The sequence below is a fragment of the Pan troglodytes genome, chromosome 1, assembly GCF_028858775.2.
Source record: "Pan troglodytes isolate AG18354 chromosome 1, NHGRI_mPanTro3-v2.0_pri, whole genome shotgun sequence".
Taxonomy (NCBI): Eukaryota; Metazoa; Chordata; class Mammalia; order Primates; family Hominidae; genus Pan; species Pan troglodytes.
Window position 1 is genome coordinate 172473527 of NC_072398.2, and position 17287 is coordinate 172490813.

The 17287-nt window shown below is 35.4% G+C and overlaps 1 protein-coding gene across 26 annotated transcripts in view; it reads left to right on the plus strand.

Moving 5' to 3' along the window:
- Positions 1-17287, plus strand: part of OMA1 (OMA1 zinc metallopeptidase) — a 279608-nt gene that overhangs the window by 19853 nt on the left and 242468 nt on the right. For 22 of the 26 annotated variants that reach the window (XM_063802661.1, XM_063802716.1, XM_024354275.3 and 19 more), the window contains 1 exon segment: positions 853-927. In XM_063802661.1, the coding sequence (XP_063658731.1) occupies positions 853-927 (75 nt within the window). 26 annotated transcript variants of the gene reach the window in all.

Genomic DNA, 17287 nt, shown 5'->3' on the forward strand with positions numbered 1-17287 from the left:
GAGTGAAGGCACTATATGATATACATCATTGACCTAAAACAGACTGATTGAAAAGGAAGGAAGTCATTTGTAATGGTCACATACTGTATATCAGATTTATTATATTATTTCAGGCCATCACAGACATGTGGCTACCTTTGAAAGATTGCTTCCCCAATTAATAGCTCTTTTCTCAAAAGTCCTGCCTATTGATTCATCTCCTACAAAGTTTTAGTACTTACTGAAAATTAGAATTTAACTGGAAAGCATTCACATAAATACAAGTAATTAGGAAAATTAAAGTTACTGTATCTATGTGTGTTTTTTTATTGAAGTCAGAAGAAAATTTCATTTTCCCAACTAATCAATACTTAGAAAAGAAAAAGGAAATTAAGATAATTTATCAAAGAAAGAGCATTCTGCTATATGGTTAATTTTTTTACTGAAATAAATTGTCTAGTAGTGTCATTGGATATTATATGCCTACGTTTTCTTGATTTTCTTTTAAAACTCAAGGTCAAAATATTCCTTGACCATATTAAAAAGCCTTCATCAATAAGCTTTCTTAGTGAATCCTGTACTCAGTAGGTGGAGACTATAATTGGAAAAATAGAAGTAAATTCCTTATACTACAGACTGTCAAGAAATTTATAGGCATGACTTCTATCCTTATCATTTTTTAAAGTATTTCTAATCAGGGAAATAAAGGCTGTGTTTATATTTTATATCATGGAGTTATTTTAATGTTAGTAGACAGTATAGGAATTTTATCCTAGATACTCCATGAAACTGTTTTTTAAAAATCTCTCTGTGTTACTCCTTTTTTCATGAAATAAATTGTCTTAATGGAGCTTTTCTGTCATTTCTTCTTAGTATATGTTTAATAGACCATACAGCAGAAAATTGGAGGCCGAAGCTGACAAAATTGGACTACTGCTTGCTGCAAAGGTAAAGTGTTTAGTAGTTGAGAATACATAATGCCCTTCCCAGGCTGAAAGATAAATGTGTGTTATTTTAATGAGGCTTGGCATAAGCAGAGAATGAGACTTGGACTGTATTAGCCCTTTATGCAATTTCTGTTAATCTAGAAATTTGAAGATTGTGGACCTTGAAAGAATGTATAACTGAAGAGTCTCAATTCCCTTCTATATTTGAAGCTGTATTATGCCTTAGACAGAATCCATAAGATTATAGTAATTATCAGGTTCTATTAAAAGAAAGTCAGTTCTTGATTGGAAATAATTTTTTGCGTGTATAAATTTTTTGATTATAGACATGAAACATACAAATTGAAATTTTAAAACATTTGGTTATGTAATGTGTCATCCCCTCTGGCCTTTTAACATTTGTCCCTCTGGAAAGCTAATGCTATCTTTATTTTACTCCAGTACTCCAATATTTTACCCCTTGCTTCTCTGATCTAAGGAGGCTTTTTGAGTAAACAGGATGATAGGTAGTTGTTTTCCCCCACTTGAAGATAGGTTGATCCTGTTGTAGCTATGATCTTGGCTAAGCAAACTGATTTTCTACCATTTAAATAAACAGTAGACGAACAGACATTTAGGTTATTTTTGTTGTAGCAGATGGCTTTTTTTTTTTTTTTGCTAGCCATAGAGAGCAGCTCTGGGCGTTTACTTTTATTTAAGTTGACTTTGTTCCTGTCTACTTAACAGGGCACCTGGCAGCTATTTTTAATTACCTGTGATAACTGAGTGTTATTAGTAGCATTTAAGATTAGAAGTAAAACTGCATTTTAAAAAAATGAATGAAAACAATGCCACTTCACATATTAAATTCAAGTTTTATTTGATCCTTTGTTATGTTTCTGGTAGTTATTAAAACTATTAATCATTTTATTTGAACCTCTCATAAGTTTTATGTATTTAGTTTCATAAATCAAGGTATTACTCCTTCACAAAAGCAAAATCAGTTCTTTGAACGTTAAATAAATGTGATTAAGTGAATTATCAGACTGCGTACACTAAGAAATTCCCACATAAGGGGGCCACAGATTGGCTGTATTAAGAATTTCCTAATTTTCATGTACTCCAGTCTGTCAGATTTTCCCGATATGTTAAGTGTGTTCTGTGTTCTGGTTAGGAAATCTTTGTTTATCTCAGTAAGTTATTCCTGCTTTATTTCTAATAAACTTTACTATTTTTAAAATATATAATATGAGGAAGAGGGCAACATCTTTTTTTTTCCCATATGGATAGCTAATAGACTCAGCACTGTTTATTGAAAAAAGTCACCTTTTTTTCACCAGACTTCAGTGTCTCTTTGTCATAAAGGTGGGAGTATATCTGGGGTCTCTTTCTAGACACACTATTCTGTTCCATTGGCTTGTTTATGTTTCAGCCAGTACCATATTATCACTATAACTTTGTAGTAAGTGTTGATACCTGAAGCTTCTGTCCTCCAGTGTTGTTCTGCAGAATTGATTTGACTCTTCTTGGATCTTTGCATTTCTATATACATTTTAGAAATAGCTTATTAAATTATACATACATAGAAAAACACATGGGGTTTTGATTGGAATTACATTGCATTTATACATGAATTTGGGGACACTTGACTAGTGTCTGTAGTATTGATTCTTCCCATCCATAAATATGATATATTTTCCAGTTTGTTTAGATGTTTAATTTTTCTCGATGTTTTGAAATTTTTTTGTATGTAGGAATTACACATCTTTTGTTAGATTTATTGCTAAGTGTTTGATGTCATGATAAATAGTGTCATTTTTAAAGTAAATTGCTTGTATATAAAAATACAATTGATTTTATAATTGACCTTGTACCCAGCAACCTTTATTTCTTCCTTTCCAATCTGTATACAGTTGACTCTTGAACAGCATGTTTTTGAGCTGTGTAGATCCACTTATACATAGGATTTTTTTCAATAAATATATTGGAAGGTTTTTTGGAAATGTGCAACAATTTGAAAAAACTCACAGGTGAACCATGTAGCTTAGAAATATTGAAAAAATTAAGAAAAAGATATGTCATGAATGCATAAAATACATGTAGATATTAGTCTTTTATAATTTTTTACCATAAAACACAAATCGGTTATGAAAATTTATCAAAACGTGTGCCTACACAGACCATACATGGTGCCATTTGCAGTTGAGAGAAATGTAAACAAACATAAAGATGCAGTATTAAATCATAACTGCATAGAATTAACTGTGGTACCTATGGTACTACTCTTATAGTTTTGTATTCACTTCCTGTTGCTAATGCAGTGATCTCAAATATTGTGAATATCTACTTAAAACACCAGAAGACACTAATCATCTCCATGTGAGCAGCTTTCTCTCCAGTAAATTGAGTATCTTAGTAAATGGTCTCTTGCAGTTCTTGCATATTTTTCATTGTGTTTAGTGCAATACTGTAAACACCTTGAATAATACCATGAGACCCATATGAGTTGCTGCTAGTGATACTGGAAATGTTCCCAAGAAGTAAACTCATGATATTACAAGAAAAAGTTGAGTTGCTTGATATATACTGTAGATTGAGGTCTGCAGCTGTGGTTGCCTGCCATTTCAAAATAAACGAATCCAGAATAAGGACCGTTGAGAAAAGGAAAAGAAAATTTGTGAAGTCATAGCTGCAACTCTACCAGCAAGCATGAAAACCTTGCACTTTTTGCGAAAGACTTTTATCTTGTATAGAAGATGCACCTTTTATGTGGGTGCAGGATTGCCATAAGAAAGGCCTATCTATAGACTCTAATATGATTCAAGAAAAAGCAAAGTCATTATATTACAACTTAAAAGGAAGATGAAAGATCTAAAGCTGGAGAATTTAATGCCAGCAAAGGATGGTTTGATAGTTTTAGAGATTTGGCTTAAAAATGTCAAGATAACAGGAGAAGCAGCTTCTGCTGACCAAGAGGCAGCAGATGCATTCCCAGATGCTTTAAGAAAATCGTTAAGGAGAAAGAATAGCTGCCGGAACAGGTTTTTAATGCAGATGAAAGTGTGCTATTCTGGAAAAAAGATAATGCCATAAAGGACATTAGTGAGCATCAAGATTTAAGGCAGAAGGGATATGCTAACTCTACTGTTTTGAGGAAATGGAGTTGGATTTCTAAGTACTTTCCTTATCTATAAAGCTGGTAACCCCTGAGCCTCTAAGGAAAAAGATAATACCAGCTGCCAGTCTTTTGGTTGTAAAGCAAAAAGGCCTGCTACACAATGAGAACGCTTTTTCTGGATTGGTTCCATCCATGCTTTGTTCCTAAAGTTAAGAATTATCTTGCCAGTAAAGGCTGCCAGTTCTTTTTTTCTTTTTTTGAGATGGAGTCTCGCTCTGTCACCCAGGCTGGAGTGCAGTGGTGTGATCTCGGCTCACTGCAAGCTCTGCCTCCCAGCTTCACGCCATTCTCCTGCCTCAGCCTCCCGAGTAGCTGGAATTACAGGCACCCACCACCACGCCCGGCTAATTTTTTGTGTTTTTAGTAGAGACAGGGTTTCACCATGTTAGCCAGGATGGTCTCGATCTCCTGACCTCGTGATCTGCCCGCCTTGGCCTCCCAAAGTGCTGGGATTACAGGCGTGAGCCACTGCGCCCGGCCAGGACTGCCAGTTCTTTTTACATTCTCAATTCCTCTGGTCACCTGGAACCCCATGAGTTCAACACTGAAGGCGTCCAAATGGTCTACTTGCCCCCAAACACAACATTCCTAGTTGAGTCTCAGATCAGAGGGCCATAAGGACCTTTAAGTCTCAGTACAACAGGGTACTTTAGGGAAAGGTTGTTACTGCTATTGAAGAGAACCCCAATAGAACATTATGAAGGTCTGTAAGGTTTACACCACTGAAGATTCCATCATTGTTATAGAAAAAGCCATGAAAGCCATCAAGTCTGAAATAATAAATTGTTGATGAAGCAAACTGTCCAGATGTTGTGCGTGACCACACAGAGCCAGTCAAGGAAATGATGAAAAGATTATGGATATGGCAAAAAAGGTGGGGAGTGAAGGGTTTCAAGATACAGATCTTAGAGAAATTCAAGAGCTAATAGAAACACCTTATCAGGGGAATTAACCATGGATGACTTGATGGAGATGAGTGCTTCCAAAATGGTGCCAGGTAGAAAAGACATAGTAGTGCCAGAAAACAAATTGACATTAGACAATCTAGCAGAAGGATTCTGATTATTCAAGACTACTTTTGACTTATTTTACGACAGAAATTACAAAGTATCTCCATTAAGTTACACTGATTGTGCCTGCCTTTCCTGTCTCCCGTTCTACCTCTGCCACCCCTGGAACTGCAAGACCAACTCTCCTCTTCCTTCTCAGTCTACTCAATGTGAAGACAAGGATGGAGACATTTATGATGATCCACTTCCACTTAATGAATAGTAAATATATTTTCTCTTCCTTATGGTTTTCTTAATAACATTTTCCTTTCTCTAGCTTATTTTATTGTAAGAATACAGTATATAATACATATAACATACAAAACATGTTAATTTACTGTGTTACTGGCAAGGTCCACAGTAGGCTATTAGTAGTTAGGTTTTGGGGGAGTCAAATGTTACATGGGGATTTTTGACTGCACAGAGGGGTCAGTGCCCTTAACCTCCATGTTGTTCAAGGGTCAACTGTACTTTTTAATTTTTGCTTTATTGCAATAGCCAAAAACTTTAGTACAAAGTTGGTGATGGGCAACTTTGTATCTCCCTGATCTTAGGGGCAAGAAAGCATTCAGTATTTCACCATTATGATGTTTGTTGTAAGCTTTTTATAGATACTTTTTTATCAAATGAAAGAGTTTCTCTTCCATTTCTAATATCCTAAGATTTAAAAAAATTATGTATATATATTAAATTTTATCAAATGCATTTTCTGCACTTTTTCTTCAACTTTAAAGTTCCAGGGTACATGTGCAGATGTGCAGGTTTGTTACGTTAATAAATATGTGTCACAGTGGTTTGCTGCACAGATCAACTCATCACCTAGGTATTAAGCCCAGCATCTATTAGCTATTCTTCCTGATGTTCTCCTTCCCCCTGCATTTTCTGCCTATATTGAGATGATTATATGATTTTTCTCCTTTAATCTGTTATTGGGCAAATTACATTAATTTTTTTTAAAGTTAAGTTACATTTTTGGGGAAATATACCTAATTTTGTCAATTATCCCTTAATATATTGCTAGAATTGGTTTAATGCTTAGTTTAGAATGTTTATCTCTATGTTCAAAGGAGATAGTCGCCTAGAATTTTCTTTTCTTGTAATGTCCTGTCAGGTTTTGGAATCAAAGTTATGCTGGCCTCATAAAATTGATCAGGGAAGTGTTCTTCATTTTCTCTTCTCCAGAAGAGTTTTTGTAAGATTAGCTATATTTATTTTTTAAACGTTTGGAGAATTCCTGGGTAAAGCCATATGGGCCTGAAGATTTCTTCATGAGTTTGTCTTTAATTATGGATTCAGTCTCTTTAATAGATATAGAACTATTCAGATTTTTCTATTTCTTGTTTCAGTTTTTGTAGTTTTTCTAGGAATTTTTGTTTAATTTTCAAAATCATTGGCATGAAGTTGTTTTAATATACTCTTATTATATTTTAATGTCTGAAGGATACCTGTTATTTTACATGTATCTTTTAAATGTCCCCTTTGTTAATATTGGTGATCTTTGTCTTGTCTTTTTTTTGCTAGATTTTATCACTTTCATCAATCTTTTCAAAACCATCTTTTGGGTTTGCTTATTGTCTCTATTATATAATTGTTTTCTGTTATGTCGGTTACCATTTTTTTTCATTATTTTATTCTGCATTCATTTTTTGGGTTTCATATGTGGTTCTTTCCCTAACTTAAGATGAATACTACCATCATTTATTTTAAACTCTTTTTTTTTCTAGTACATACATTTAAGGCCGTACATTTTCCTCTGAGAGCATCTTTACTTGTCATGTTGCAAGGGTTGATATGTTATTTTTTCTTCAGTTTAAAATGTATTCTTGTTTTCGCTGTGGTTTCTTCTTTGGCCCATGGGTTATTTAGAAGTATATTGCTTAGTTTTTGAACATTTGATGATTTTAAAGTTACCTTTTGTTTTCGATTTCTAGCTTAGTTACACTCTGATTGGATAATATACTGAATGATTGGAATCCTTTGAAAAGGGTTGGGTCTTGCTTTGTGGCTCAGGATGTGATCAATTTTGTCAAAATGATGTGCACTTGAAAGTGGATCCTGCCATTGCGGGTGCAGTGTTCTGTGGATGTCAGTTTTGCCAAGTGTGTTAATTTTGTTGTTTCAGATCTTCTATATTCTTGCTGATTTTTTTTCCTTTTTTTTGTAGTTGTCAAGAGAGGTTTGGTAATATTTCATTATGGTTGTAGATTTTTCTTTTTTCCTTTTAGGGCTATTAATTTTTGCCGTGTACATCTTAAAAGTATCTTTAATATACATACTTGTTAGATTGTTAGATTTTCCTAGTGGATTGATCCTTTTCTTGCAATAAAATCACTGTCTCTAGTAATACTTCTTGCCTAATGTCCACTTTTTGCTTTTAGTATTGTTATTTCAGCTTTCTTTCAGTTAGTGCTTGCATGGTAAATCTTTAATATTCTGATTTTCAAACTTCCTGTGTTCTTGTGTGTGTAGCCCTTGTAAACAGAACATTGCTGTTGTTTTTATCTTTGCCCTTTTCTGGGGAAAAGTTAGTCTATTTGTTTAATTTGCATTTCTTATTTGTAATTGTTTATATAATGTGGAACATTTTTATGTGTCTATTGGCACTTCATTTATATTCCTTTGTGAATTATCTTCTCAGATATTTTTCCCATTTTCAAATTGGGCAAAGAAGTTTGTGTTCTTATTCTTGAGTTGTAGGAGTTTTTCACATACGTGCTAGGTGCAAGTTCTTTGTCAGATATGTGTCTTGCAAGTGTTTTCTTTCATTCTGTGGCTTGCTCTTTTATTTTTTATTTTTTTCAACGTTTAGGTTCCAGGGTATATGTGCAGGTCTGTTATGTGGGTAAATTGCACATTGCTAAGATTTGGTGTACAAATGATCCTCTCCCCGAGGTAGTGAGCATGGTACCCAAAAGGTGGTTTTTCAACCCTTGCTCCCCTCCTTCCCCCTTCCCTCTGGTAGTTGCCAGTGTCTGTTGTTCCCATGTTTGTGTCCATGTGTAGTCAATGTTTAGCTCCTACTTATGAGTGAGAACATGCAATAGGTTAATCACTTAACCTCTGACTGTCCATGTATCAGAATGTATGTTTTCCACTACCTATCTTGAAGTTCATTAATCTTATTTTTAGCTGTATTTGTTCTACATTAAATTCGTATTTGAGTTTTAAATTTCAGTTACTTTGTCTTTTCATTCCAGAATATCCCTTTGAAGCTCTTTTATAAATTTCACTTCTCTGGTGAAATTCTCCATTTTGTCGTATGTTTCTTTGTTTATATTTTCTTGAATATGTTAATCATATTTTTTTTAAAAAATTCATGTTTCTTAACTCTAATCTCTGTATTATAGCTGGGTCCGTTTCTGTTGTCTGTTTTTGGCTTTGGTCTTGTTTGTTGGCATGGTTGCTTATTTTTGATTGAATGCTGGATATTTCATATAAACAGTTCTGTTGGCTCTGAATGATATTTTTTTTTTTCCATCAGAGGTATTCTCTGTGCTAAGTGGTCACTTAGAGCATAGCAGATCTCTTCACACATTCAGAGCCTGAGGTGAGTTTGCATAGGCTGGGATGATGAGCTCTACTGTAAGATTATAGGACAGCGATCTAGCTCTTTCTTTGGGGAAGCTTCCCATAGAATATATATTGGCCTTTCCTCTGTGGTCATTCACGTGTCTGCAGATGAATCCTGTAAAAACTGGCTGTTGGATGTACCCCATTTACCCTGATGTGATTACTATACATTTCATGCCTCTATCAAAATATCTCATGTAACCCATAAATATATAACCTACCAAGTGCCCACAAAAATAAAAAACAAGTAAAAAATCTGGTTTGTCAGTGTTTGAGGATTGGCAGTGGAAAAGGGAGTAGGGTTTTCCCATTCATTGTGGAGACTTTTAAAAATTCTCTGTTATGACCCTTATACCTCAACCTTTCTTTCTTGGAAGTCAAATACTAAATCTTTCTGGGGTCTCTGTAGTGTGGGGTAATCAATCAATTGCCAAAGAAGCGAGCAATAAGTGTAGAGATAAGGCATGAACTCTGGAACTATACTGCCAAGTTTGAGAATCTGCTTTCCCAGAGAGAGTACTAGCTGTGTGATTATGATCAAGTTATTTATCCTTTTTGTGCCTCAACTTTTCTCATCTGTAGGATAGGAACAGTATTGGACCTATCTCATACACTTAATATAATTAAAATTCTTAGAGCTCGTGTCTTTTAATCATTTATCTTAAAAGGACTGTCTGCTGTCTCCTCTTCTTTATTTCACAGATACATTATCTCAAACCCAGTATGTTCAATATTAAATTCTTAATTTCTCCCTACATGTGTTTTTCTTCTGGTCTCCCTTTTCCCAATGAATATACTACCCTCTATTCAGTTGCTTTTGGAAAAAAAACCCTGGAGTCCTCCTTAGTTATTCGTTCTTTATCATTTACTCTTAATTTTTTCACCAAGTCCTGGCAGTTCTATCTATAAAATATATCTCAGTATGTTCCCATCTCCAGTACTAGCATCTTTTACCTAAACTTCTGTACCAGGCTCATGATAGCTTTCATTGACTCCAGTCCTACTCCCCTCCATTCCATTCTCCACCCTGCCACAAGTAAGAAACAGATCCAGTAAGCTATGATGATATTCTCTTTTCTTTTTTCTTCTCTTCTCTTCTCTTCTCTTCTATTCTCTTCTCTTCTCTTCTCTCCCCTCTCCCCTCTCCCCTCTCCCCTCTCCCCTCTCCCCTCTCCGCTCTCCACTCTCCCCTCTCCTCTTTTCTTTTCTTTCTGACGGAATTTCACTTTTGTTGCCCAGGCTGGAGTGCAATGGCGCGATCTCAGCTCACAGCAACCACCACCTCCTGTGTTCAAGCGATTCTCCTGCCTCACTCAGCCTCCTGAGTAGCTGGGATTACAGGCATGTGCCACCATGCCTAGCTAATTTTGTATTTTTAGTTGAGACGGGGTTTCTCCATGTTGGGCAGGCTGGTCTCGAACTCCCAACCTCAGGTGACCCACCCACTTTGGCCTCCTAAAGTGCTGGGATTACAGGCGTGAGCCACTGTGCCCGGCCTGATACTCACTTTCTTAAGATAAGGCTTTAAGAAGACATTGACCAGAATTTTCCTCCAGACTTTTCCCTTTCTCACCTGACCAATCCCCTACTTTGGATTGACATTTAACATTAATACAATCAGAAGACAGTTTGTCAGATGAGTAGGTTGCGAAAATTTTCTCCCATGTTGTAGGTTGCCTGTTCACTCTGATGGTAGTTTCTTTTGCTGTGCAGAAGCTCTTTAGTTTAATTAGATCCCATTTGTCAATTTTGGCTTTGGTTGCCATTGCTTTTGTTGTTTTGGACATGAAGTCCTTGCCCACGCCTATGTCCTGAATGGTAATGCCTAGGTTTTCTTCTAGGGTTTTTATGGTTTTAGGTCTAACGTTTAAATCTTTAATCCATCTTGAATTGATTTTTGTATAAGGTGTAAGGAAGGGATCCAGTTTCAGCTTTCTACATATGGCTAGCCAATTTTCCCAGCAGGGCTAATATCCAGAATCTACAATGAACTCAAACAAATTTACAAGAAAAAAACAAACAACCCCATCAAAAAGTGGGCGAGGGACATGAACAGACACTTCTCAAAAGAAGACATTTATGCAGCCAAAAAACACATGAAAAAATGCTCATCATCACTGGCCATCAGAGCAATGCAAATCAAAACCAGTATGAGATATCATCTCACACCAGTTAGAATGGCAATCATTAAAAAGTCAGGAAACAACAGGTGCTGGAGAGGATGTGGAGAAATAGGAACACTTTTACACTGTTGGTGGGACTGTAAACTAGTTCAACCATTGTGGAAGTCAGTGTGGCGATTCCTCAAGGATCTAGAACTAGAAATGCCATTTGACCCAGCCATCCCATTACTGGGTATATACCCAAATGACTATAAATCATGCTGCTATAAAGACACATGCACACGTATGTTTATTGCGGCATTATTCACAATAGCAAAGACTTGGAACCAACCCAAATGTCCAACAATGATAGACTAGATTAAGAAAATGTGGCACATATACACCATGGAATACTATGCAGCCATAAAAAATGATGAGTTCATGTCCTTTGTAGGGACATGGATGAAATTGGAAACCATCATTCTCAGTAAACTATCGCAAGAACAAAAAACCGAACACCGCATATTCTCACTCATAGGTGGGAATTGAACAATGAGATCACATGGACACAGGAAGGGGAATATCACACTATGGGGACTGTGGTGGGGAGGGGGGAGTGGGGAGGGATAGCACTGGGAGATATACCTAATGCTAGATGACGAGTTAGTGGGTGCAGCGCACCAGCATGGCACATGTATACATATGTAACTAACCTGCACAATGTGCACATGTACCCTAAAACTTAAAGTATAATAAAAAAAAAAAAAATAAAAAAAAAAGATACACACACAGAATGTAATAGTAAAATAAACAGGTAAATAAAGAGGGAAGGTTGAAAATTGAACAAAAAAAAAAAAAAGAAGACAGTTTGATCTTACAGACCTAGGTGCTAGCTCTTCTCTGATCCATTATGATGATTTTCATTTATTAATTGAATGTAATTAACTTCCAGATTATAGGGATACATAATATCTTCATGACATTAGAATTCAAGAGACAGAAATTTAATAAATAATTTAACAAAGTTTGAAGTATTATGAATTGGAGATACAGGAAACATTCATTCTATGGGAGAATGTAGCAGAGATGTAACTTGAGGGATCTCTCAAGTTACATCAAATTACATAGGAAAACTTAGTCTTGGGATTAGACTGAGAAAGAAATAGTTAAAATGGAGATCTGAAAGATAAATAGTAATTATCCTGATGAAGATGTTGATAGGTGTAGTGTTTGGCATGGTGTGTTCAAAGGCAAGAGAAACAATGGCTTATTCCAGGAATTGAAAATTTGTTGTGGTTAAAATGTCAACAGAATTCAAGAGCACCAATGGCAACAGATAAAACTGAAGGATAGGCAGAAACTTCTTTATTAGCAATTTTAAGGATTTTACACCTTGTCTAGCATAGGGGTCAGGACTTTGGGTTCAGTAGTCCAGATGTGTGTTTGAGCTCTTGTCTCCTCCACATGACTGTAGCAAATCACTTAACCTCTTCAAATCTGTTTTGTAGTCTGAATAGTGAGAATAATGATAGTACTTCCATCAAAGAGTTATTTTGGGTATCCTGGACTTGATTCTTATTGTGGCTTGTATCCTTTTTTTGGACCTTGATGCATCAGACTCCCTTGACTTCTTGCCATTGTAGCATTCAAATCATGTCAACATAATCCTCCTTTTCCTAATTCTCTCCTTCCTAGGCAACCTTCTGATTACAGCCTGGCTTCCTCTGTAGCATGCCTAAAAGGGAGAGAAAGTCCTGACCCAAGGACATAGATGCATGTGCTCTTGCTGGTTTGGGCAGCTGTAGTTATCTCTGTAAATTAAGAAGTTGGCATTCTGATTTTATGTCAATCTTGTGAGCTTGGTTACTGGGAACTATTTCTGAGAGATGGTTCTATTGGTCATATGCAGTCCCATTGCATTTATGAGGTTTCAACATGCAAAATTCACAAAAACGATGTTACTCATGAAGCCTCTTTCAAAGTAGGCAGCCCACTTTCCCTAGGGTTCTCTGCTGCTCCTCTGCTACTGGCTATGAGTGATTTTATTGTGCAAATTTATGTTTTTATAGGAGTTCTTTTAATTTTTCATTTGGAAGGCGTTTGTCATTATATAAATTATCAGAATGATTAATATAGAATTAGTAATAACTGGTAAGACCAACATGTAAATTAAGCATAGAATAACAAGCTGTTCAGTCTTCAGCTGACAAAAGAGGTCCTGTTAAGTATTTGATCTTTTGGGGTATGAATATTCATTTGTCACTGTAAAGAGCCTTTGACACTTTGCAGTCATTATAGAAATGACTTTTTAAAAATTTCACAAGCAACTAAACTATCAGTTTTAATTTTTTCATAACAATTTCTTAAGTTTGGAAAAGAAAACTGATTTTCTTTTAGTGGTTCTGAACTGGGGTAGCCTTCTAGGATGACATTGTGTATGATTGTTTTTGATTGTCACAGTTATTGGGGAAGTGGGGGGAATTATTGATGTTTAATGGGAGGGAAATGGGGATAATAAATATCCTATAGTGGCCTGGAAAGCACTCACTGGGAGTAATCCCCAAAGCCTGTTAAGTGGTCCTTTTGGGAAACACGGCCTGCTAGTTTCCTCAAGTAACGTGAGATAACTGTGCCAATAGCACCATCTAGTGAGGGCATTAGGTAATAAGCAAAATCTACTTTTCATCACAGAAATGAGAAAATTTCAAATTCTAAACTTTATTTAAAATAGTACCTTGTAGAATCATAGACTTTTAGAGCAGGAAGGAAAATTGGAGCTAATTTAATCTACCTTCTCATTTTACAGATAAGAAAACCAGAGTCTAAAGATGTGAAGTGATTTATCTAATAACCTATACCTAGTTAGTAGGAAGACCCTTAGTTCTTATTTTTCAGGTTAGTATTCTGAGCTTTCATCACAGCAAAGTATCTTTGTGTTTTATTTGGGTTACTGTTTTAGGTTCTTTGCTTAATGATTCTTTTAAGAAAGAAAAGAATCAGTAAGTAAGGAGACCATCTTATTTAATAGGTATGTTGTAAAGTAACTTTCATAATGCATACATTATTTGGAACTTAATTTTATCACCCAGAAAAATGAGACAGGCTTATGTGTATTCATCTGATTTTTCATTGCTATAATTTCAGCTGTTGAGTCTTATGATAAAACTTTACCTAAGATAGAGGGAAAAAAGTAACATGAAAATTTATTAAAACTTAATTTATTATATTGATTGGTGAAATGACCTGCTGGCAATCAAAAGATGCAGAAAATTGAGCAAAAAATTAAGATTAAATGACCAACATATGTCTTTCATTTTTATGTTAGAGCACATGAAGTATTTTTGATAAGTTTTCTCTTGGTGTGAGGGATTGGCAAATACTGAGAATGGCTTAGCTGAAATTATCTCAAGATTATGTTGCATTTAGTTGGAAAAGAGCAATTTTAAATTATTTCCTGGAAAAATGTTGTTTAGAGAATAAGTGGGTTACAAAATAAAATGAGCTTTAAGAAGTGATGCCATCAGCAATATTGGAAAATGATGAACCTATGGAAGTATGTGAGACTGAAATGAACTAGTTTCTGGTAGATGATGACAATGATGATTGTAGTGTATAATAATCAATAACATTTTTAATGTGCTGGGCACTGTCCTGAGTGTATTACATGTGTTTATTTTTTTGATCTTCATAACAACCCTGTGAGGTATAGGTAAACCTGAGGGATGGAGGAGTTAAGTAACTTGGCAAAGCTCTCATAGACAGTAAGGTTTCCCTCTCCCAAAGTGGAGGTACATTCATTTCTGAAAGGGAACTTTCCATCTTGTATTTGCCTGCTGGAAACAGTTTTGGATTTCTGCAGTATTGCCTCTAAAATAATGATCATTTTTATATCTGTTTTGGTCCCTTTAAATCTTATAACAGCCTCAGTGTATTTTTCTAGCTGTAGGAGCCCAGCTCCCCCTGCCACAATCCTTTGTAGTATTGTCTCAGATGATTGTTTTACCTATCACATGTCTATGTGGAATACAGGAGAGGATGCTACAATGACTGGGACAAGTGTAGGGTGTTAATGGTTTCCTAAAAAAAGATTCAGATTCATTCAGTGTCGGTTTACCTTTGGAAGGGGGTGATGGCTAACAGGAGCTTTGTTGGAGTGTCTAGTGAATACAGACAGCAAAATTCAGAGATACTTTTCATCTTTGCATTTCTAATGAAAACGTTGGCTACAGGTAACGGTACAGTTAGGCTTTTACTTGGTCTAGATCTATTTATACATATTTCTCTAGTATTGTTTTGGCATTGGGAAATGGTGAAATTATAAGAACAATTTTTATACTGCTGTATTCTTTATGAATATCATATCCCACTGAGTTTATAATTTAATAGTAGCAAATTCTTTCTCAATATGTTCCTTAATGCATATTCATATACATTTATATTCTCTGGATTGTACTAGAACCTTCTTGTAAATTCATGACATCATCACTTAGGACCAAACATAGCATTTTGCAATTACCATAGGCCTCCAGTTGCTCACCAGGGGAAAGGAAGGTAGAAATAGTGTCCGCTATGTTCTGAGTCCTGGACTGGCTGCTTTGCAAGAATTATCACATTTTAACTTGACAATTCACTGCTTTAATTTAGTTTTACAGATGAATCTGAGACTCCTAGAGACTAAATTATTGACCCAGGGGCAAAAACTCTGCCACCAGACTACTTGGGTTCAAATTATGGCTCTGTCACTTACTAGCTGTTTGAGCTTTGTCAAGTTATGTAGTCACCATGGATCTTGGTTTCTTCATCTAATCTGTAAAGTGAGGGTCATAACAGTACTTACCACATGAGGTTGTTATGAGGATTAAATGAGTTAATATAATGTGTTAATATTTGTAATACACTTAAAACAATGCTTGGCATGTGGTGTCATATAAGTGACTGTTAATAAATAAAATAATCAGTATTTTGAACCCAGATATTTCTGATTCTAAAACCTGTAGTCTCTCCATTATCTTAGTTTACAGTCTCAAAAAATATTCTAGGACCAAAGTATTTCACTGACACATATTTTCTTATGTTTCTCTGGCCAGCGGTAGCCATTATTAGTTCTGTTTTTAAGAAGGGAAGGTTACCTAGAGTCTAATTCTTTCTTTGTGTACTTACAGTTGCTTAATAAGTTATTTAGTTCAGTTCAATAATTTTATTGAAGCAATGAGTTAGACTGAATTAGTTGCTGTATTAGTCCATTTTCACAGTGCTGTAAAGAAATACCCAAGACTGGGTAATTTATAAAGGAAAGAGGTTTAATTGACTCACAGTTCTCCATGGCTGGGGAGGCCTCAGGAAACTTATAATCATGGTGGAAGGGGAAGCAGGTATGTCTTACATAGCAGAAGAGAGAGAGAGTGTGTAAGAGCAGGGAAAACTGCCTTTTAAAACCATCAGATCCCATGAGAACTCACTCAGTATCATGAGAACAGCATGGGGGAACTGCTGTCATGATCCAGTCACCTCCTACCAAGTCCCTCCCTCGACACATGGGAATTACAATTTGGATGACAGTTGTTGACGAGATTTGGGTGGGGACACAGCCAAACCATATCAGTTGCTTAATAAGTTCTTAGTTTTCTATAATACTTTTCATGAAGCAAAAGAGTTAGACTTTTGATAAACTGAGTATTTATTTTAAAAATGCCTTTATTTTGGTCTATCATTACTTTTTTTCTCTTTTTTAGTAAGTACATTTAACATGAGATCTACCCTCTTAAATTTATAATTTTACAATACATACTTAACTATAGGCACATGTTGTATATCAGATCTCTAGATCTTATTCATGTTGCAGAACTGAGACTTTATATCTATTGAATAGCAACTCCTCATTTCCTCCTACTTCCACTCCCTGACAAACACTATTCTATTCTCTACTTCTACATGCTTGCTACTTTAGATACATACCACATGTAAGTGGAATTGTCTAGTATTTGTCCATTTGTGACTGGCTTATTTCACTTAGCTTAATGTCCTCAAGGTTTATCCATATTGTTGCACATGACAGGATTTCCTTTTTTAAGGCCAAATAATATTTCGATGTATGTTTATACCACATTTTCTTAATCTGTTCATTCGTTGATGAGCATTCAGGTTGTTTCCACATCTTGGCTATTGTGAATAATGCTGTAATGAATGTGGAGTGCAAATCCCTTTGAGATCCTGATTTCAACTCTTGCATAAATATCCAGAAGTAGGATTTCTGAATCATAATGATAGTTCTTTTTTAAAATTTTTTGAGTAATCTTCATACTGTTTTTCATAAAGTCCACACCATTTTATATTCTCACTGACAGTGTACAAGAGTTCCAGTTTCTTCACATCCTTGCCAACACTTATGTCTCTTTTTTTCAATGATAGATAACCTAACAGGTGTAAGGTAATATTTCATTGTGATTTCAGTTTGCATTTCCCTGATGATTAGTGATATTGAAC